The sequence below is a fragment of the Podarcis tiliguerta genome (assembly GCF_965153285.1).
Source record: "Podarcis tiliguerta genome assembly, chromosome: 1".
In the NCBI taxonomy this organism is placed as follows: Eukaryota; Metazoa; Chordata; class Lepidosauria; order Squamata; family Lacertidae; genus Podarcis; species Podarcis tiliguerta.
In genome coordinates, this window is record NC_139534.1 from 70,686,542 (window position 1) to 70,711,201 (window position 24,660).

Sequence of the window (24,660 nt, forward strand, 5' to 3'; positions counted from 1 at the left end):
TCAGCAAGCTTAAGTGCTGGTATCTTATTTATAAGCTAGTAATATTAATGCTCTCAGGGCAAAGGGAAAGCTGAGCTCTCTTTAAAGCTTTTTATTTCCATAGAAATCTAATAAAGCCAGCACTTTTAGTCAAAGCTTATTTTCAATAGGCATAAAAGATTGTTCCTTAGAAACTCCAGAACTACATGGTATGGACTTAACAACTTTCATCTTTTCAAGGAGTGACTGGAAATTAATAAATGACAGCATTAAGTATTTTTAACCAGCAGTTCTACCAGATGCTCAGTATGAGAAATCTTCTTAGATTAACATAGCAAGTGAAATATAATTTGATAAACACTTCTAAAATTTAATAGATTTATAGGAACTGTCCAGCAAGGAACATATTATGGACATTTCTGCTGTACCATAATGGCAAACACTCTACAGTTCTCCACAGTCCAGATTGAATAAGGTTTTGTTTCATTTAATAGTTTCAGAGCCTCTGCATAATAAACAGCAATTTTGACAGGTACTTTTCATTTTTAAAATCCAGGGTATGTAGGTGGGTGGAAAAGCTTTCTGGCCTCCCAGGAATTTATAGTTACAATTTGATGTTGGTTGTTCTGCAGGGGTTAGTGCTGTCTCCATTAGTGTCAAAATCAGCGGCAAATATCACATTTCTGGATGACAATAAAGCAAAGAGAATAATTCTTGCTGCTAAAGTACCAGGACTTTAAAACGTTCATATTTATGAGGTGAGGCCACACAGGAATGCAGGCAAGTAAAGAAGAACGAATGCTCTTTCTGGTGTGTTTTATATCACTATCATAAAGCTTAACAATATTTAATCCTGAACTTATTCCCTGACAGCTGAGCAAAAATTATTGTGATCGCTACATTCTTATTTATCACTTGGACTGCTCTTAAGTGTACAAAGTGCTAGGAGATGGATAGCTTGTTTATCCTGTGAGGTAGGCTGCTTGTATACTACTCAATTTTCAAAAGGGGAGGATTCCAGATGATAATAGGACATCCTGGCTGGTAATACTTGGGAACCCATGTACCTCATAAATGAATCCAAAAAGCTATTCCTTGTTCTCCACAGGATTCCAGATGTTTGTACCATCAGAAAGCCAGGCTCTCGGCTGACTTTCAGCCAGTTTATACACATGCTTATTTCACAGTAAGCCGCATTGATTTCAATTATTGTCTAACATGTCAACAGAGCATCAAAGTGTACAAAATGACATATAATTCTATGCAATCTGTTCACACAGCATCCTGTAGGATAGGGTGGGCTGTGAGAGAGTGATACCCAAGCTAGCTGGGGAACTCTGGGGCTGCCCCCTCTCTTACATTTAAGCAAACATCTAAGTTCATTAGCTCTGGCCATGTCAATTGAATTGGCTAACATATAATTTCCATTTGACCAAGGTGTTGAGTTGTGATCATGAGTACCCATATTTAGAAGTAAGTTTCATTTACGACATCTACTTAAAATTTTTGAAAAAGTTCAGCTGTACTGCAACCCAATTCGAAGCTTGGGCCCATGTATAAAGGCAAAGGTAAAGGGACCGCTGACCATTAGGTCCAGTTGTGACCAACTCTGGTGTTGCGGCGCTCATCTCGCTTTACTGGCTGAGGGAGCCAGCATACAGCTTCCAGGTCATGTGGCCAGCATGACTAAGCCGCTTCTGGTGAACCAGAGCAGTGCATGGAAACCCCTTTACTTTCCTGCCGGAGCGGTACCTATTTGGCAGGAGCAGGGACTGAGCAACGGGAGCTCACCCCGTTGTGGGGATTCGAACCGCCAACCTTCTGATCGACAAGTCATAGGCTCTGTGGTTTAACCCACAGCGCCACCCACGTCCCAGTGGGCCCATGTATACCCTTTGCCATATTTGTTGGCTCTGGCACCCAGGGTTGCTGACATAGTCCCCTAGGGCCAGTACACTCCATCACCCTCAAATCAAGTCTGATTCCTGGGACATGACAACCCTCGAGCTCTCGGGGCCTCACAATCAGTTCACCTATCCCTTCCCTTATTGTGTGTGTGTGTGTGTGTGTGTATTACTAAATTTAAAAAGCACACACAGTCAAAGTAATGTGCCTTGTTGTATCTTCTTGACCACCTGACTAAAAATTACTTTTCAGATTGGCTGGCCGTAGGAAGAAGAAAATGTGGCACAAGCTGATTTACTATCTTTCAGCTATGCTGGTGGAGTCTCATTGGTATATATTTCTCCCCAGAAACCAGAGCTTTTTTCCCCTGTTGGAACTCGCCAGAACTCAGTTCCGGCACCTCTCAGGTAGGTGCCACTGCCGTTCTAAGAGAATGGGGCAGGTGTTCGTGGTGAGTTCTTTTTTAAGAAAAATGGCACTGCCAGAAACTAAGATGTGATCAGAGTCCGAGACACTCATTTGAATATGTAGCTTGGCAAGCATAATTAAACAAAAATACTACTTGAATACCACATGTCCTCACATCAAGCAATTTTAATAGCTGCTTAATAGCTGTTTAATTTTTAATGTACTACATCATTACAAGCATTTTACTTCACTGTCTTTCTTTTAACCCACTACCCAAGGGACTATTAGGTGACCAGATTGAAATATCAATTGTAACACTAGCCTAGTCTGTTTTATGCTTAAGAACAACTCATATTTATTCATTATCCTAAGAACCGAGTAAACAATGCAAGGAACCCAGTCCACATAATTAAGAAAAAGTGCCAATGAAGTAGAAAAATAACTTCATCTAAGTATACAATTCTTTGACATAAGCCAAAAGACCCATAAACTTGATAAATGCCATGTCTCAGGTGTCTTCTACGTCTACAATCCTATAGAATCTCAGCTGTGAAACTTGCCAACCATTTTAATTTGTTCCACAATCTCAGCTTTACAGCCACAAATTCAAGCCACAAATTTTAATATGTCAATATAAACTCTTTTATTAACGTGCACAGTTCTATATCTGAACTAGGCAGCATTCAACTTAATAAAGTTGAGACAAAAATCTATGTAGACTATATCAAATAACAATTGATATGTAGACAAAGTTCTGGCTGCATCAATGCCAGCTAGCTGCACAGGGACACAGCAATATTAGAAAATAAAATTATACACAAAGCCCTTAAACTTTGGTAATATGTTGGCCATTGTGTGATCTTTATTAAAGAGAAAATAAATGTGACTCAAACTTCCAGGTCATTTACTTGGCTTCATTGTCATCGATGTGAAGCCAATATTTAAAGATCAAACGTGAGATCTGAAAGGAAAGTCCAAATATATTGAGCAAAGAAATATAAAATGGAAGGAATCTGGTATCTACATGCATTTGTTCATATATTCTCTGGATTCCACCTGGATCCAAGAACTCAGCTGTGCATCTGAGGACTCCAACATAGAGAGCTGTGGGCAGCAGCCAGAAGCAACGGGGAGGGGGGGCAACAGGGCTGTGTTGCTGACCTGACTCCCCAACACCATACATCACTGCCAGTTACCAAGAGAGGGAGGGGCAAGGCAGTGGGGAGCTGGGCGCAGTGAGCCAATTCAGTGTCCATGATGTTGTATCTCACCACACCCTCTTGTAACCAGCAGCAACACACATCACTGGGAAGCCAGAACAGCAATTCAGCTCTGCCCACCTCTGCCACCTCCTACTGCAAACACCACCTGACCGTTTTTCTCCAAATGTCAGCAATCAGATGTATGTTAACTGTATTTGTGGAAAATGTATCAGTATTGAAAAGAATAGAGCTGAGATCCAGAGGTGCTTCAAAGGTCCAGGTGATTTTGAATCACTGCAAATCGGGGTTCGATCCACTTTGTGCACCGATTCAAAAATGTAAAACTTTTTGCAACATGGTTTGAGTCTATATGTAATCTTACTGTTTTTCCTATGGGGTTGCACTAGCGAGGGGTGTATGGGGTGTTAGGGGATAGGTAGTGCCACTGGTTGGGGATGTGTCATGTTCCTTCTGGGATAGTTTGTCCATCTTTAGTCCCCACCTTGCACTCCACTCTGAACTATCAGCCTGACACTGTGACCACACTCTGGGAAATAGCTTTGACTGCCCAGCTAGACCAGGGGAGGATAGCCGATGGGTCTCAAACCAGTGAATTAGGGACTTGTCTATCCCCTGCATGCAAAACCACACTCAGGTGGATTGAGCAGACAAGACCAATAGTGGGTCCGACGGTCAAGAAGGCACCTACTGCATGTGGTATTGAGAGAAGTGTGGGGCACATGGGGCCTGTCAACCTGGGAAAGTAGCTCATCGAGGAGAAGGAAAACTCTGATCCTAAACCTCCGCTGCCTTGCAGAGAAACAAAGCCTAAGGAGCAAACCCTTCACAAATCTGGATGCTTGGATGGTACCTTGTCTGCCTCCTTCCAGCAACTGCTGCAGCCAAGCTGGTGCCAAATGTATTGCTCTGCTTTCCTTTGGACCACATCAGCAAGGCCAAAAGGGGGGTCTTATCATCTGGACAGCCCAGGACCTCCATACACACTGCCCAGGCTTGCGCCCTGGGAAGGTCACTTCATTGCTGCTAAACCCACTGGTTTGACTTCAACCCCGGAGGTGCACTCCATTGTCTCTTGAGGCAGACAGATGCCAACAACAACCTTCACTAGTGATGAGGATGGCTAAAATATCATGATCCAGTATCTACTGACAAAGTTGAAAAATCTAGTATGTTGGATTGGATGTTCGCTGCAAACTGGCCCTCTGTGCATGTGCAATATCTGAACATAAAGAAAGCCCTCTAAGAGACAGCAGGGGATGGCCCACAAAAACCTCCCTCACCTGTTACTTTCTATATGTTTTTGACTACTAATATCGTCATGCTTCACCATTGGCCATTTGGCTGGGGCTGATGAAAGTTGCAATTCAAAACTCCTGAAGGGTTGGGGAAGGTTGGGATACAGTAAGAAAAATAATACAATACAATACAGCACACTCACGTGGGTAATCTTTTGGATGTGACTTCTCCGACCAGTTACCATAAAACGTAAGCCTATATTTAGCAGTTCCACAGGCACAACAGTCTAAGATTGGTTTATCGGTGACACCATTCATGGCTGAATCTAAAAGGAAGCAAGAGAGGCCCTTATTTTACTGTATGGGTGATTTTGAAGGTGCAGCATTTGAATATGTTTTGTTAAAATTACAAATAAATCAACCCACAAGATGCACATGGGCTGGGAAGTTTAGATTTTTGCACATAAAGTTAGCTCTATACATTGAGCTTCAGTTAAAGTCACATTTGCTGAATAATTCCTTCTTGATTTTATCATAATTTCTAGGAATACAAAACCATGCACCAAGATAGAATAACACCTGGACCAATCCAATCCAATGGTGATGCCCCGTTCTTTTGGCAGCTTGTGACAAATCCATGGGGGCAGGTGTTAACACACTATTTCCAAACACATACAGAAGCTACAATTTCAGTTTGCTTGAATCAAATAGTTCCATTGCACCCTCATTGGAACATGTGAACATGTTTGTTCACATGTTCCAATTAACACAAGTAAAAGCTGTCTCTAAAGACATACAAGTGTGAAAGAATGTTCATTTGTGCAGCCTCTGTACACAAGTGTACAGATAGTACAGCTGCTGAATGTAATGCGTGAACACCCCTATTGACTTGCCAACTTTTCCTTGTATTACAAATGAACGATACTCCAAGGCATTTGTTCTAATATTTAATAACACTGCTGTAAAAGAGGAGTACTGCAACCTGTTTAAATGCAAACAGCTTCCCTATTCCAGAAACAACCGGAATGTACTTTAAATTCTTGACATGCCCTTTTTGCTTTTAACGCTCTTTTCGATTTTTCTGTATTCAAGAACACGAAACAGATGTCTCAATTTCATTTACGTAACCTGCTCCAGTGACTTCATTGAACACATTCACCATTCACAGCATAAAGAGCTGTTTGAAATTGAACGCAATCTGCATTTCTAAATGGACTAAGAAAGTGAAAAGCCTGGCCAGTGTCAAATATGCCATATTTATAAAATTCAATTAAGCATCTTACAGCACACACTTCAGTGTATATTGTTTTGAATTTTAAAAAGCCTATCAAAGTCAAGGCCAGATTATCCTAATCCTTGGGCCTAGGGAAAAAGATGAAGGCCAGGCCCTCTTGGCATTCTCTTAAATGTGGCGGTGTTTCCAAATTGGCGGGATGAAAGGGGCAGGAGTAAGATCATCTTCTAGCAATTATCTTTGCATTGCTGCACCAAGAAATTACCATTCTTTTCCAAGGAGGTCTGGGAATCATTCTCTGGAAGACTTCTGCATAAAATTTATGCAACTAGGATGTAATTTTAAAAGCAGTTACGCTCCAGAAGGGTGGGCATTTTGCAGCACTTCTAAGCACAAGTGTCTTCTCAGCTGAAAACATCATGAAAGAGGGTTTGAAGAAATCATTACTTTCTGTTAAAGTACATCCTTGGACAAGAAGGGAAAGTTTCCTGCCAATATTCCCCTGTACACTTTTCTTAGAAATTCTGCATGGTGACCGTACATATAGCACACCAAACGTATAGATGTCAGAAGGCGGAGATTGCTGGCATGATAATACTGGGGGCAGAGCTACCAGGCACCGCTTTGAACTGGTTCACATACACCACCCCTGTGTATAAAGATGACATGGTGAAGGGCATTACATTAACGGGAATTCCATGCATGTGCTTCCAGTGTAATGTCTGAGACCGTAGCAGCTCCATGGAGTTCATGTGTGATCTTGGAAATTAGTGTGGAACAGTAGCTCATATAATACAATTCTGCAATTGATACTTGTACCCAGAGGCAGTTGGATAGGGTTCTGTTGAGGCTGTTGGTGTGATCCTTAGCTCACTGAATTTACAGGTTACCCTGAATGCAACAGGTCTTCCTTCCAAGAATATGCTTAGGATCTACATAGATCAAAGTCGGGCTACACAGGCCTTTAAATCTGCTTAAGCTTCGGCAGCTTGGTGGTTGGTGCCAGAAGCAGCTAACGCCTGGTCTGTTTCCTGGCATGCAGCATGTATTATGTGACTATCAAGCAGCTCCTAACATGTAAAATAAGCAGATGAACAGTTCAGGAATGCCCAGTCTTCAGGCTATTTATGTCATAATTAGATGGAAAATGGCAACCCGTCTTTTGAACACTTACATTTTTCTTTTAAAAATGCTCTAATTTACACAGTTTCATTTGGTGCAAATGGCTTTCAGGCCTTGCCAACAATGTTGGCTGCACAGGTGCAAAAGTGGGAAATCAGCTCAAAAGGCCCCATGGTGTACAGGTGGGGTTTAGGGATATTATCATGGTACCACTGTGGTTGTCATATGTTGCCGGCTTCCTTGCATGGATAATGTGGGGATAATGTCTGTGCCGAATGCTACTGATTGGTGGTGACAGCAAGTGCAATGGGAGTTTCTGTTATTTTTTTCTATGTCATTTCTAACTTCTACTGGTATTTGTTTTGCTCTCTGCTTTTCTGCTGAGATTCATGTGACTACATTATTCCAGCATAATATTGGCATTCGTGTAGGATCAGCCTGCTCAAGCCGAAACCTAATTATGTTTACTCCAAAGCAGGTCCCATTTTTCCTTATAAATTAATTTCAGCCTCAAGGCCATCTTCTGGTCTTGTTAAGTTAGCCTGTTTTCCTTTGCCGGCATCCTAGAAATGAATTTTGCTCTAAGCCTAACAGACCTTGAACCCAACATATTTGCACCCACTGACTGAGTGAAGCACAGTGCTCATTTGTGTAGGCATGGATGTTTTTGCTATTCAGTTCCGAATTGTGTGGATGAACAATTTGGAAGCATGACTAGGTTTGCAACCTTGAAATTATCTCAATGAGCATTCAGTAAGCCTTTCACATGAATAGCAAGGAAGACCAAACCTACACAGGTGAGAAGTGAGGCCTACTTGCTGATTACAAAAAGAGAATCTCCAAACCAATAGGACTTAAAGCAGCTTAATTTCAACTAACCTGTGCCCACCCTAACCAACAGAAAGAGATAACTAACATATGGCAGACTTGTGTTTTTGATTAGTTACTCTGGAAGATCAAATCAGCAAGTGAGAAGCAAATGAATGTGTCTCATACCTTGTTCACACAGCCTCTTGGTAAGCGATCCCTCATCTTGAAAATAAATAATTCGCTTTTGTACGATGCTTGCCCTGTTTGAGAGATGGAAACAATGTGTTCATAAAATGTGCAGACGCAGCAGATAACATTTCCACCACCACCCCTTAATACTAGGGTTGTCATATTTCAAAAAGTAAAAACCACGACACCCCAAAAGTTGTTGAGCTTTTTAAAACAAAAATCCTGATAATCTGGACGTACGGCAGACCTATTAACAATACTGTCACCTCTGATCCGCACCAAATTTATTGGGAGATAATGTTCATGAACTGGCATCCTCCACCGTCAATGAGCCATGCTATTGGTTGAGACTGTCAGAGATAGCTCAATCCATCAGTTGGTATGAAGGCACTGGATGGTCTTGAACAGAAGGAGACAATGTGCTGCCCTCCAGATACTGTTGGAGTCCAGCTCTCATAATCTCTGGCTATTGACCATGTTAGCTGGGGTTGCTGAGAATTGGAGTCCAAAAATTTCTGGAGGTCACCACACTGAAGTTCTTGAGGGATGATAGGTCTTAAGGGATGCGTGGAGTAAGCAAAAAACACAGGAACATACATTTAATTAGTCCATCAGATACATCAAAAGTGGGAAATATCATTTAGAACATACTGACTAAGATTGCAATTTCTAAGACAAGATGTCAGTTTTTCCTCTTTCTTCCTCCTCTGTCAGAATCCAACTAAATCTGTAAGATACTTTTTCATGCCCTACCTATCCATCATAACAAAAGTCTAACAAGAGCTAGTACAGCATTAGCTAATAGGTAAGAGGTTTAGCAATGAATGAGTAGCAGTTCCTTGGTCTCACCCCAAGTCATGTTAAGGGACCTTAGGAAAGCCACTCTTCCTCTGCTCCCCAACTCTAAGAAGGGGATTATTTACGCATTTGCTTTTTTTAGTAGTTCTATGTTGACTTCAGCTGTTCATTGCCTACTACTATTAACATGCCCCTTTTACTCTCAGCGCCTCTCAGCAGCACCAGTTCATCACCTATTCACATGGGATAATGAAAGATAAAACCAGTTTTCCAAGTTCCCAACTTGGCAACCCTATGTGGTGCTGAAGTTACCTGGCTCTTCCTGGAGTTCACGAAACAAAACCACCAACGACAACAAGGAACCCATAAGAGAAAGGAAAGAGATTCTGCAAAGCTGAATTATGTAACTGTGAAAGAAAAATCTGCCAAAATATACTGCTTATATTTTGTGTTTGCCTCTAACTTTGGGCTGCCTTAAATTGGTGAATCTAGCATCTCAGAAAGATCAGACACTCATTTTGCAAAGTTCACTGAAGCTGAAGAATACAGAAGGCACAAAAATGGAACAGAAGAAGTAAGTCCAAGGAAAGATTCAAAAGTGCACTGCCTATCACTCCTTGGTCTTCAAAATTTCATTGACACCAATGCTCTTTGTACTCTATTGCAAATGCCAAAGTTGCTGCTTTGATCCCACACTGGCCAAGACAACATGGTCACAGAAAGACTTCTAAAAATGAAATCTCCAGAACAAATCAGGTGAAACTTCCTTCCAATGTTTCATTTTTATAAAGTGTGATGTTAAAATGTTCCTGACTAACAGTTAGTTGACTTTTAAAAATATAGCAGCTGTAATTTTCTTCTACTATGTTCATTTTTTCTTAATTCTAATGACATCTGTACATTTTGCATCCCTCCACCCCGACCCATAGCAACACACAAGAGAATTAAAATAAGCCACAGCATGCAATTCCTCTGGCACCCCTGGTTGTTCCTTTTTGCTGCACTAGCAAGGTTTCCGCAGGTCAAGACAACATGGAAATCTTGCTCTAAGGGTGCTTTGAGACTGTTGCTATTTTCAATCACATACTGGCAAATTCAGGTTGCACAATTAAAGTTGATTTGAAGGCTGTGTGCTACAAGCCCATTTCCCCCAAAGATCCTGTGTGTGTGTGTGTGTGTGTGTGTGTGTACGATAAGGAAAGCGATAGGAAAATGAAATGGAAAATGTGGGTTAACACTTGCTTGGTGCTGTGTCATGCAAACAAAGAAGAATGAATGCTCAATAAATAGCTAGTGTTGTCTAACCTCCGTTCAAACAAATAAGGATGAATGCCCAGTAAGAAGATGATCTGGATGTGACCTGAATCTTAATAGCTGTGGCCACACAAGAGCCAAGTATGTTTTTCAGATAACAGCATGGAAGCTTACGGGGTTATTGTTTCTCTCTTTCTTACTCAATCTTGGGCTGCTCTCATTTGACTTTTTGCTGCCTGTTTCTACCATTACCATTAATCTTCAAATTATCAAGAGAGAGTGAGAAATGAAAGACTGTTCTTTAAAGTCTTGCAAATTTAAAAGGGAGTTACAAAGCCCAGGAAGTAGAAGCAGCTACTATTTTAAAAATAAGTGAGTTATTTATACACATATGTGCTTGTACACATTCATGAAATGTTTCATTGGATTATGGCCAGTTTATTTTATTCCAAGATTGTGGTGGGTTAGTGATTCTTCATTCTTCTCTTCTTTGGAAAGGAGGTCCCTTTTAAACATGGGGCCACCTGGTGGATTTAGTAGGCAAGGCAGCAGACAGAAATCAGACAAACACATATTGGCAAGGCAGCTATGGCCACGGCTCACCTCTCCAAAATGGGTTTGGGAGAATGTGATGCTAATGACCAATACCAAGATGAAAGTCGACCAGGTTTGCATGTTGAGCAGGATGCTTTATGTAAGCAAGTCGTGAACAACATTGAGAAGTGACACCTCAATGCCTGTGCTGTATCAGAAAGATTGTGGACATCACATGGCCAGATAGAGTCTCATGCAAAGTTGTGCTGTCCTAAGCCCACATTCCCAGCAAGTTCACACTCCTGTCTTAGTGACATCTGCACTGGTTTTGCCACATGCACAAAAAGGAAGATGGCAGGATCCCCAATGACCTGAGGGTAGCAGGATTCAGACACTAGGCTTGTTGGCAGACCATTGGCATTACAAAGATGTCTACAAACGTGGCACGAAGGCTGGCAACTTTAACCCCACCGCAAGGGAATCCCTTGCAGATGATCACAGTGCCTGGAGACAGACAGTCAGGTTGTGTATCCACAGCAGTGACCAGAGGAGAAATGACCGCTGGGAGCAGCGCAGAGAGAATAAACGCTATGGCGCACCTGTAGCAGCAAAACTGGATGCCTTCATACACCCCACCTGCAATAAAACATGTCTCTCCTGTATCATTCTCTACAGCCACAGCAGATGCTGTAACTCTCCTACTGTTTGACTTCACCCCGAAAGTGTGCTCTTCCACTATCACCCGAGACAGACAGATGCCAACAACAGCAGCAACAACCACCTCACAGGGTTGTTGTGGGGATTAATTCAGATAGGGGAAACCATGTATACCATCTTGGGCTCCTTGGAGAAATGAAAGCAACAAATAAACAAACAAACAAATTATATAGCTAACCTGACACAACAGCCACCACCCCAGACATACAACAAACCATACTGCAACTAATCAAGCACATCCAGCCGAACCCTGGATCCTCCAATCTCTCACGACACCACTAAAAACAAATACAGTGGTACCTCATGTTACAAACGCTTCAGGTTACAGACGCTTCAGGTTACAGACTCTGCTAACCCAGAAATAGTACCTCAGGTTAAGAACTTTACCTCAGGATGAGAACAGAAATCACGCGGCAGCAGCGGGAGGCCCCATTAGCTAAAGTGGTACCTCAGGTTAAGAACAGTTTCAGGTTAAGAACGGACCTCCAGAACGAATTAAGTTCTTAACCCGAGGTACCACTGTAACTATATAAACAAAGGACCTACACATGAGACATAGACAGGAAAATCCTGCACAAACACTATGCAGTATAATTAAAAGATCATCACCCCCAACCCTCTCCCTCCCTTTCTTTCTCCCCTTCCCCAAAGTCTATCGCAATAGTGTGTCGTATGGAATGTAAACTGTTCAAAAAAGATTGTATGAATTAAAAGTGGAGACAGTATATGTACTTTTCCTTGTTTATTTAAAAAAACAAAACAAAACTATATGCTACTCCTCTAAACGTTTCACTGTCTTCCTCCTAACATTTCAGGCAGCTGCGGCAGAAGATGATGCAGGCTTTTAACCTTTCAGTTTGTATCCCCTTTGCTATGTATCTGAGGACCACTTTATTTGTCACATTTTGTTTTCATACACAGAGCTATTCTCCACTGCCAACATCCTGTGAGCTTGCTGCACGCTATCGAGATACTACGAAGAGGTGGCTAGGTTTTACATCTCGAAGGAAAGGATAAAGATCTGTGGGGGAAATGGGGAAGAAAGAATGACATAGCAAGGAGCAGGTTTTCCTGATGAAAAGCATCAAACCCAAAGATGCTGCTTTACACTTTAAATGTTTAATGGGCAGAAAAGGTCAGGAGTTGGTAATTACAGAAATAACCTAGAATTAATCAGATGCTGTCAGCAGAAGAGGTCAAGGGTGAAGGCAATGGAATTTTGAATGCCGGCCTTGTTAGGGATTGGGATCTCACAGCATGTTTGCAAAGAAATCCTGTTGTTGACTACAGTTCACTGGATACAAAGAGGGTATCAGAGGTGAAAATTCAGCTTTGTATTCTGTGAATATTTAGCCAGCACAGCATGGTACTAAGACACTGGGCCATAAGACCCCAAGTTCAAATGTCACCTCTGCCTTAGGCAAGTCAATCTTTTACCAATCACCAACCTATTGCCTCATATGCTACTATTGTTATTTTCATTTTGATTTACTAAGGTCTCAGGGCAAGCCACAACAACTTAAAATGCAACCTTAACAACAGTTAAAAACACAACAACAATTACAATGATTTTATTATATGAATGGGACGAAGATGGTGTTGATGATAATAATAATACTAGTTTGCTATAAGAATTAGTTAAATGTTACATGTCCATTAAGCACGATCACTTTTGCAAAATTTGTAATATATTGAACTTGGCACACTCTTCCCACACTGCATTTCTCGAAATTGATTGCTTTATTTCTGTATTTATTTGTTAAATTTATATGTTGCATCTTCCTCCAAAGGAGCCCAAGGCAGCAACCATGCCAATACTAAAACAATACAATTAAGACATCTAAAAAACAATGAGAGGTAATTAGGGGTTGAATAATGGCAAGATTTCTATTCTCTTTGTCCTAGCAAGATTTTGTACTTACAAGCTCTTGCTTTATTCAGTTGTATCAGCAACTCTTTAAGGTAGTGTAGCTTTTTCAGCATAATCACAGTGTGTTTCACACTATCATAGAATTGTAGAGTTGAAAGGGACCACAGGAGTCACCTAGTCCACCCCCTGCAAAAAGGACTATTTTGCCCAACATGGGGCTCAAACCCACAATCCTGAGATTGAGTCTCTTGCTCTACCAACTGAGCTATCCTAGCTTGATATATGTGATATCCCATTTATATAAAATTCCAGAGTATGGTTCCTTTCTGAAATCATGGCATCATTTTCAGGGAGCGAGGGTTGAGGCTCGTTTCAGACCATTCCTCTGGGCAAATGCATAATTCTTGCAAACATTGCTTGAGAAAAGCTATGAGTGATAAAGGCCAGGACAAAGGTTCTCCCTTCAGTCAACTGCTGAAGGAAAGTATTTCAGTAACTATTTGAGTGAATGTCTTTCAGAACTCTCTTCTGGGTATAGCTGAGACAATGCAAACATTTGGTGAGGTCTCATTCCAATCCCTATTCTGCGGCACCTAATGTGAACTCAAGCTTCACGGCAGTTTGAATAATCCATAATAGCACAAGCAAACTTTAGATGGAAGGGGGGGACGACAGCATAGAATATCAGCCCCAGTTTGATTTCTGCTATGGGTCATAGATGTGATTCCACTCACTTCAAAGCAGGATCTTGACCATCATATATAATGAAACAAAGAAGCTTCTCGGAAAAAAATCTAATTAAATATGTGTCTGTGTTTGTACTGTGCTCAAAAAATCTCTCTGTTCTCTATCTGATGGTTCACGAGGATAAATATTAATTTTAAATCAATCAGTCCGCCACGTTCCTAAAAGAGGAGGCCAAGGAGAGCATCAGTGCTGGAAACCTGGATAGTGAGACTTGTCCATTTATTACCAGTATTTTGCCATTCACAGAAGACATTTCAGGAGAATGGCGCAGGAGAATTTAAACATTCTGGAGAGACAAAAGATGGACCCACACAGATTTGTGGAAAGGAAGCATGAGTCACTTGTCCCAAACCCTCCCAGCTGCTTGCTGAGAAGCAACAGGTTTGCCAGTAGTGGGACCACAGCAGCTGCTGTGGATCCTGCAGAAAGAGAAGGAAAAGCTTGGCAAGCACATTCTTCCCTTGCTTTGGGAGTCACAGCCTGATGCTGCAAATGCAATGTGTTAAGTCATGGGTCAGGCAATATAGCACCAACACACTGCTTCCCACACCGGGAAAGTGCAGTGTCACTCTCAGCAGTGATGGAGCATATGCAGGATATCCCAGGTGTGGGATAGCCGCTCGGATGCCCGGAGCAGTGCGTGCACCCTGCAGCCGGGGGCAGAGCGAGCCACCCATGGGGGCAGAGCAAGCTGCCCATGGTATATATTTGGCACGCCGTGGGGCCTGCAACTCCCAAGCCTCCCCCAAGCTGTCAAAACGAAGGAGGAAGGTGTGCAGCACCCCCTTACTCCAATGGCTTGGGATAGGCTTGGGAGTTGCAGCCAGCCAGCGCACTGAATGTCACCCCCCTCAGTGAGGGCACCCTAGGCAGACCACCCCCACCACCTCCCTTCCTGTGCCCCTGGCTCTCAGAAGCTCCCACATTAACGCAACTCCATGCCAGCATTGACTGAGTTTCTTTCCACTGTGCTCACACCATAAAAGATGCTTAATCTGCTATACAAAGTACCTCATTTATTATGTGGTTTGCCCTTAATTACACATTTCTGACAGAGAAGGCTGATGAAAACATATTATACTTGTGCTCCCGTATCACCAATGACTCTATTACTTCACACGCACCACGCATGATGCTTTTTATCACTGTTGTATCCTATGGGTTTGGGAAGGGCACTCACTGCAGAAAGGAACCTTGCCAGGGGTCTGCCCCCATACCCAGAAGTGATGGGAGTCAGGATAAATCCAATACAGTGGTGCCCCTCAAGACGAATGCCTCGCAAGACGTAAAACCCACTAGACGAAAGGGTTTTCCGTTTTGGAGGTGCTTCGCAGGACGAAAATGTCTTGCGATTCCTGGGGGGTTTTTTCCGCTCCCCACCCCCTTTTTCTAAGGCACTAAGCTGCTAATAGCCTTTTAGCAGCTAATCCGCTAATCCCTTAAGCCTTTAATAGCCGCTAATAGCCGCTAAACCACTAATAGCGCTAATCCGCTAATCCGCTAATGGGCTTGCTTCGCAAGACGAAAAAACCGCTAGACGAAGAAACTCACGGAACGGATTCTTTTCGTCTTGCGAGGCACCACTGTATTTATATTTATTGGTGAACAACAGATCAACAGCTCAGCTCAGCACAGCCACTAGGCCTTGCTACACAGGTGAGACCAAGGCTCCCAACTAGTTCCCACTGAACTATGGAGGAAACCACACCTAGAAAGAATGGTTTCTATTGCAGACCAGGCATGTCTCTTAGAAACAGGCTGCACAAGCTACACTAACAATGCCCAAAATGGCTTGGGATCTGCACACTCTCCGGACTGTACATTTCATCGCATAAGCCAATCCAAATGTCACAACAGGTCGTCTCAGCAGAGAACATTTTTTCTGGACAGAACTCGCTTGGGTTGGCTTCAAACAGCTGCAGTGCATGCTTCCAGCTGTGTGCTTTTTAGTATTCATTTTTATGAGTATCTTATTGTTATGCTATCAGCTTGATGTTGGTTTATTCCAACCCCGGGTCCTTGAGAAAGAAAAATAAATATGTTGAAAAAAAATGTATTTATATTGTATTTGGACTGTGGAACCTTGAGACTACATTTCCCAACAGCCCCTGCTGACTTAGGAGAATTTGCTTCCTAAAAGAGGAGGAGAGATTCACACTAAAGGACTACAGCATGGAGCAACTCTGATGATTGGTGAAGCAGCGGGGGGGGGGGGGGACACGGGACTTGGACATGGAATAGAAGATCCTAGTGAGCAGTCTGGAAAGATAGGTAACTCTGGGATTGTTGCTACCCAAATGTACCCTGTAAGGAAAGGAAGGGAAGGCCCAGCAACAGAAGCTGTGCAGGACTAGGGCAGTGGCATACTTTGGACTTTTCAGTGGCCCCCTGGGTGATGCCAAAATTCACCCCCACTGACTCTCACCTTCCACTGTTCGTCATTGTTGTAGCACCTCCTACAGCACCTTCTCAGCTCGGCGCCCAGTGCGGGCAAACCAGTCACACTCCCCTAAATCCATCTCTGAGCACAGTTGTGTTCAGGTTGCATTTCTGTGCTACCCATGGCACCTGGTCAGCCACTGTGAGCACAGGGTAATGTAGCAAATGAACCTTTAGCTCCATCCAGCAGGGCTTCCTGTGTCCTTAAGTCCGAGCGGTTACATTTTTAATCCACTTCTAGAATCCGTCCCCCAAATGGCTGCAAGCTTCCCTGGTAACCTACCCTACTAAATCATCACTTATCTATTAGCTATGTGGGTGGAGCTAGCATGCAGGAGCTAGCAGTTAGCTATATTCGCAGTCACCTTCAGTAGCATAGCTTAGCTGCGTTGAGACAACTCACGCAGCATGTGTTTGCCAACTCCACCCCAGCATCTGCATGCATGCTAGCTCCGCCCACTCCACCCACAGACTTTCCACATTGAACAGGAAGATCTGCACAGGGGTCCCAATTCCATGCATCACCTATGCACATATTTGTACATGTATCAAGACCCTGTTTCAGACATTTGCCCTACTTATGGTGGGGCTGTGACGCAGCTCACTTCCCGCTTGCTCCATGTAAACTTAAGAAGGTCTAAAGAGGCATCCTGATTTCCCTCTCCTTTCCCTAGATGACTCTTCGAGATCATCACCTAAAAACCATTCGGCCAAAGTCAGGATGAGGCCAGCTCCTGATAATTTTTTAAAAAATCAAAATGACTGCTGTTGAGCAAGTGTTGCAGGTTTGCATTGTAATGTATGCGAATTCCAAGTAACTAAAGGCTCGAGGTGGGTGCATTTGAAAAGTAATTCTTTCTGCAGTATACTTCAATAGGATCCGTGGCTCAAAACAATACAGTCTCTTCTGCTTATGTAAGGTGCAATGATTTATGTTTCACCTATTTGTTGCCAATATGAGAGGTAGTATGATTGCACCAATAACCTTAAATCAGTCCACTTTTATAACAGCAAATCAATTGCTATGAGATACTGTTGAAACTTGTATGGATTTTTCCCCATCTCCTTATCACATATTATTTATATCCTTTCCTATGAAGTGCTCGTGGCAGATAGAAAAGCAGCAAACATCCCTTTATTTCAAAATATATATTTTTAAAAATGCTTGGCAGCAGAGGAGAGAGTGTTGCTTACATAAAAGATTTTTATTGGCTTCTCTTCACTGTGTATGAAGTTTCAAGGGAAGGGAAAAATCAGGAGGGAAGAAAGGAGGATTTCTTTTTATGGTTTTGTAATATCACAATATAACATCATTACATTATTCATTCTGTAATATCATATTAATGAAACACTTTTGGGATTCATATTTAAGAGTAGAATTCGTTCCAAAAGTACATTCAAATGTTCCTTTTTAAATAATTAAAAGCTGCCCCAAACATGATGTCAGATTACATTCATGTGTATATATAACATAGTTGCAATTTCTTCAACCATTCGAGCCATATATACTCTAGTTAATAAGTAATACATAAAGCTGAAATATACCTGGGTTGTAACATTCACTTCATTTTACTGCTCAAGTGTCCTGTCAGCTTCATAGCAGTGGAAAATCCCCCTTCCTCTGTTTCTTTCCACACTGCCACTCATTTATTCATAATTCAGGTAGCTCTGGCAAGTCTTGAACCAGCAAGCTCTTCCTGCAGGAAGATACTAATACTAATATTTGTATTGGGAAAATTATTCCCCCAAGCACAAAATACACATCCATAGTGTAATTTGCAAATTGTGTACATGTGGATAAATTGCAAATGAAAAAGATAAGGTCCCTCTTCTCCTGCCTCTTGGAGGTATAAATCACAGCATTCATGGTACATTAGCGCCATCCATAAATGACACTACAGAAGCATATTACATGCTTGGAAATTAGTTTCTCAGTAGTAGTTGTCTTGGGGATAGGTTATTCAGCTCTCTCTGAAAAAAGATAGCATGCACTTCCCCCCTCTCAGACTTCCCATCAGAGAGAGATAAGGATAACACATATCCAAGAAAATGAGAAACTTCCTGGGCCATTCTTCAGTCCCAAGCCTCCACAGGAACATAGGAAGCTGCCTTACACTGCGTCAAAATATTGTTCCATTGAGCTCAGTATTGTCTACACTGACTGGAAGCAACTCCCCATGGTTTCAGACTGTGGTCTCTTCCAACCTGAAGAGGCCAAGGATTGAACCTGGGACCATCTGTAGGCAAAGCTGATGTTCAACCACGGAACTATGGCTCTTTTCCAAAATTCTGATACTGCTGAAATTTCATCTCTGGACACATAACTCGCTTTTGCTGCTGCTCACTGCTTCATTCCAGTCCTGTGAGAGTTCCTGTCATAGCTCCTGGCTTTCCTGAACCAGAACAAACTTCCAACTTATCCATAATCCACCTTCACCATGTTGCAACACTGCAGTCCAGAAGTTAACTAGAGCAATGAGTAAAATGACCAACTTATCTCTGTCCAAAAGAGGCTGGAGCTGGTGAACTAGCTTAAGCTAGAAAGAGGCACCCCAAACCACTGAGGCCACCTGAGCATCTGTCTCCCTCTTGAACACCTCTGTCTTATGAGGATTCAGCTTCAATTATTGGCCCATATTGGAGCCATCACTGCTCCCAAACACCAGTCTGTCAGGCTCTGTTGAAGCCCCTGAAGGAATTTTCCAAACAGTTCTCTTGTATTAATGACATTCTTACAGATATACTGGCAATGCAGGTGTTTTTGTCACTTGTTGCAGATGAAATCTGCTTTATTCAGCAGACAGCTTGTGTGAAACTGTTGCTAGCCTCTTTTTTTCACATCTACACAAATTCACACACTTTTCATTAAAGTGCAAGACAGACAGACGTTTTGGTAAACAAGGAGTCAGACTGTAAAAGGATTGTTGCTGCAACAGCCACTTGTCCTCCTTGTCAATATACTGTACTTAACTGGTCTTCTACAGTTCATCATTATTTTCACTCCAGACAAATTCAATTCCTTTTGCAACATTTTGCATGAAGCGAGTTTTACCTTGATGTTGCTTGAGCAAGCAATTTGCATGAGCAGGATGCTTCACAATGGATTGGGGGGAAATAGAGATTATAATGCTGAGAGACTCAGAGGATTGGCTGGCTTGAAAAATATATGTTCTGGCTGAGGAGGGGGTCATACGCCAATTAAGGATCAGGTTTGCTGTTATGAGCCTTCAAACAGCATTTATCCTGCATATCCAAGAGGTACTGTTTTTTTTAACTACGTCAGCTGGTGTGCCAGATGTAGCCACTTTTGGAATATAGATTTCTAGCTTCTGTTATGATGACTGACTACCAGGATGAATTGTTGCAATATACTTTATGTAGCACAACTGGCTCAAGAATGCAGCTGCCCATTTGTCGATGGCATGTATTGCCTATCTTGAAACATCATTGGCTAAGGCTTGCTTTCTGGATATAATTCAATGTGCTGGTTTTGACCTGTTCCTATGCAGTCTGAGTCCTGACCATCTCAGGGAATGTCTGGCTCTTTATAAACTACGATGAGGCTTTGTGGTCAGCCAGTAAAATGCCACCCACGTATTTCATTTACAGATATAAGATTGTAGTCAATTATGAGTAGGGCCTTTTCTGTGCTGGCCCCTGAATCATGATTTCCCCTCCCTCTGAGAATGTTGGTTCCTCTTACCTCTTTTCAGAGACAAGTGAATCCTTACTGTTCCACAAAGCACTTGAAAGCTGAAGCTTTGGCTTTTGATCTGATTGCTGTTTATATTTTGTATTATAGAATACATTTTCTTTTCCTATTGTTTTTGTTTTTATGCAATCAAACTAATTAGGCATATTTCCATCATACTAATGATCTCATAATATGAAATGTATTATATCTTATGTCATACCAGTGGGTGCAACGGGTCTTCCCCTACTTCCCCTTGAAATACTTGCACACCACCAAAATCTACCCCAGAGGTTCTCCAACTTAATGGAGCAGATTTTATGGGCACCTGGGGAGTTGCAGAGGGAATGAGATCTAGTAGAAACCCTGTTGTGCAGTTGCAATGACACTGTTGGATGTCACTCAACGTGATGGCCACCACAAAGTACCAATGTGAAAACCAATCATCTTTATTCTTCTGTCCTTGTGTATGATGAGTCAACCCAGAGCTGAGATGGATGTGTGAGAAGGATGTTGGCTCAACTACACCAGTTCCCTGGTCTATAACTGCATTTCAGATAGATCTGGTTCAGTTCTGAACTGGACTGAACTGTGTATATCAAAATGTGGTCAAGCTTTTACAGCGGAAATGGATTAGACAGTAGTAATACTTTAATTCCTGTCTGCGTGGTTTTTTAATTGAGAAATGTGGCTGAGACACACATGGAAATAAACACACTCATTTCTTTTCTTCATCAAGTAGCTCACATTATGGGCAGCTTCAAGTAGCTGAATTCCAATAGTTATAGCTTTGGAAAGAGTTGGTTATTGAGCAGAAAACATCTACCATCAGCTGCTTTGCTCTTGAGAAACAGAGACTTTTAGGAAAGTGGTGGTGCTTGCAGATCTTTCTGTTTCTTGGTATAGGTTTGCTCACTTTTGGTAACTGAGTACAGTGAGATGTGAACACGGATGGAGCTGTGTAGATCAACTCAGCCAATGGAATTGCAAGCAAAATAGAATTAAAAAATGGTTCTGTTTTTTCTATGCATCACTTCTGTAGTGTTTTGAAATGAAGATAAATTACTTGCTTTTATTTGCTTTTACTTTTTTCATCTGTTTAATCTGCCATATTCAACAACACTTGCTTCAAGATTTGGGAATCCAAGCTGGATTTATTTTACCCCTTTCTAATCCAATCCTCTGGATGGTACACAATGGTCTGCATGCTGATATAATACTTAGATCAACATGCTTGGAATTTAGAGAAGCAGAATATAGTTCCAGCAAGGCTACTGGTACACTGGGACGGCCTTCATGCATGTCGCTGTCCTCAGCTCTCCAACAGGAAATGAGAGTTACAAGAATGTACCTCACATTTTTGTGTGTGAGAGAATGAATATTGGGAAGTTCTATGCTCAGATATACAACCCATGGTAACTGTATCTAAAAGCCAGTCCCCAGCATTCCAGTGATGGCGAAGGGTTCATGTAGGGGCTAACCCAATGGCAGGTGCCACTGTTACAATGTTGGCTTACTACCACAGACAGCCTATGCAGGGAATGGCATAAAGTTTGAAATGCTGGTCACAGAAAGGACTAAGAGCAACCTGAGCCACATCCCAAAGCTAAGTGGGGCACTTATTCTTAAATAAGCAACCTATTTGTCACACAGTCAGTGCCCTGTGGTATGCCCATTGTTTCAAACTTAATTCTTTTTTGTCTCTCTGTTCTTCTTCAGTTGCTTATTCGGTTGTTAAAATTAAGTCCCTAGCTTAGAAGTAACTGGCAGGTATGGTGCCAGTTACAGTTAATTTTTACCTCAGTTCTGTTAGGCCTGGAAGGACAGGACCAAGACTATAGACTCTTAATCCATGTTTACACAACTTTCTGACTTTGATGAGAAAGGAAAATGGGATTGTTTGTCTTTGATTTCATTTTAATCATTAAGCCCCAATTTTGGGCATAAGTATGGTTGCTTTTTGGCTTCACAAATAGGATTATTATTATTATTATTATTATTATTATTCAAAAGAGGCCTCATTTCTCTGAGGAGGCAAAGCTGTCCTCCACCTTGACATTTTGTGGCTCGCAGTGACAGAGATCCCACTTGATCCGGATCATAGACAAATACCATGATCTGCAGAAATTTTTGTCTCCTTTTCCTTTTTGGTTGGAATTTTCCAATATCCCTAGTATGTGTGCACAGGACAGAAAGATGCACTCCCATCCCTTGAAACACACAAGCATTTCTACCACATACATCACTCGTTGTAATGGAGTAAGATCTGCGAGTCATTCTGCATACTGAAAAGTACTATAAGTGCCATGATAACTAATCACCATTATTAGCATTAGAAAAATGCTCCATATTAAATTGTTACTTGTTAGGCAATTGCATCATGGGTTACATGGTTACTGGTGTTTAAGGTTCATAAGTAATATTGATCCCTCCACACACAATCCAAATATTGTTAACATTGATTTAGATTTTGCATGTGTTGAAAAAAATATTCCTTCTGTGCTTTCCCTTCAGCTGCCTGCAGAACCAGAAAACATTTTGTAAACATCCATTTTGCAATAATGAGTCGGGTTGGATTCAACTGGTGATTGTAGGTTTTTTCCAAAACTATTAGGTTCAATCCTTCTGCAGCCAAAAACATTTCTGATGTCATTATTAATTGCCCAGATTTATGCTTTGGAAAGACACAAACCAATGAACATCCCCTTTATTTCACTTTCTCCTTCCTCTCATTATTTCCCTTTAAATAAAGGCGAAGGAAGCGGGGGAAGCCTGACAACCACACTAAAGTTGAATTAAACATCTGTTTGTAAAACAAATCACAATGCCACTGACAGCTGTGGTGGAATGGCAAATGTTCCACAGCTGTCAGGCTCCTAAATTAACCATGATTTTCATTTACAAACAGCAAATAACTAGGAAATGATGGAGCCCTCTCAGCCTTTGCCTTTTCACTGCTTGCAGTGCAAAAGAGTGAAGGATTCATTCGATAATGGATCAGAAAGGACAGATCTTTAAAGGCCAAAGCCTGTTTCCATTAAAATCAACTTAAGACACCCTTCCGTGGGATTCAGTTTATAAATCAGATCTTAGTATTTCATAATTCAGGGAAATTATCTTATTCTTTCACATTGATTCCCTGTTATTTTCCTTCTTCTGGATATTTCAAGACCGAGGCAAGTATACCGTATATACTCGAGTATAAGCCAACCCGAATATAAGCCAAGGCACCTAATTTTACCACAAAAAACTGGGAAAACTTATTGACTCGTGTATAAGCCAGTTCACCACAAGACAAACCTGGTGGTGGCGGCAGCAGCAGCGGAGGGCTGCTTTCGGGCTGCTCATTCCTCCGCCACCGACAGTGGCAAAGGCGGAGGAGGAGGAAGGAGCAGCCCAAAAGGACGCTCACTCAAGTATAAGCCGAGGGGGGCTTCTTCAGCATAAAAAAATGTGCTGAAAAAGTCAGTTTATACTCGAGTATATGCGGTAATTGTCCAACTCTTGGGATATCCCCCCAACAGCTGGTTTATATGCCAATCCATGGGGCTTGGCATCTCTGTGGTGATGCGCGCACACACCCCCCAGCCAGCCACATCATGTAGTAGATCTCACCATGTGACTTCTGAACAGGATGTTGCTTGTATCCTTGTTCCCAACCCAGTCAATGATGGCCTTATTGAAAGTAAAGAAACTCACAACTCATGTGATTCATTCTATTCAATGATATGCCCTGGGATGAGAAACAAGTTACAGTTATGTATTAACCCTATGGTTAATACATCAAAAGTGATACTCTGCAGTAAATTCTTACAATTCATGGGTATGCAGCCTAGTGCCGTGCCAAATATTGCTTCTTCATTTTTTCCTCAACCATTCTCCCATCGGTTAATGGGAGGAAAGTAAATTGCAAATTTGAAAATTACTGAAGGGCGGGGGGAATTTTGGTAAAATATTAATTAATGAATGGCCATTTTTTTCTTGTTGTGCTTACCTCAAGCTAGCTGGGGGGCGTTTGTGAGCAGTGCTTTCCTTCTAGAAAAGAAAGGTGCTGATACTCATTGTGAAGTTGTTACAGTAAGAGCCACACTTTTAACCAGTGCTTTTCTTCTGGAAAAAAAAGTCACGTTACTGCGTCCCCTTGAGTGTCCCCAGAAAAAAAGCACTCTTTGTGAGCATCTTTTCTTTCATTCTACAGATCCTGTACTTGGCGGTTTGCATGCTTCAGGCCTCCTGGGTCACTGTACTAGCTGAAAACCCCGCCATGTCTTCAGCTAAATGCACAGAAATGTGGGGAGGCTGCCTATTATGTGCCCAATAGCTGTTGCTTGAAGCTGTTGCAAAGTATTTTCACCTTTGAAAATCATTAGGTGGATGCCAAGAGTGTGGATTTTGTTTTTCCTTTAAAAGAAGGGTAAATGGAAGAACTTCCCTTAAAAACAAAATTAGTGAGCATGCCAATCTCAGGCGCTCAGGGCCCAACCTCCTCTAGCATTTCAGGCCAG

General features: G+C 41.9%; 1 protein-coding gene across 1 annotated transcript in view; it reads right to left on the bottom strand.

Annotated features, from left to right (window-relative positions):
• SPON1 (spondin 1) overlaps nt 1-24,660 on the bottom strand; it is a 269,806-nt gene that overhangs the window by 182,688 nt on the left and 62,458 nt on the right. The window contains exons 4-5 of the mRNA XM_083430410.1: nt 8,103-8,176; nt 4,954-5,076 (exon numbers count right to left, since the gene is read on the bottom strand). Coding sequence (XP_083286536.1) covers nt 4,954-5,076; nt 8,103-8,176 — 197 coding nt within the window. The remainder of the gene's footprint in view (nt 1-4,953; nt 5,077-8,102; nt 8,177-24,660) is intronic.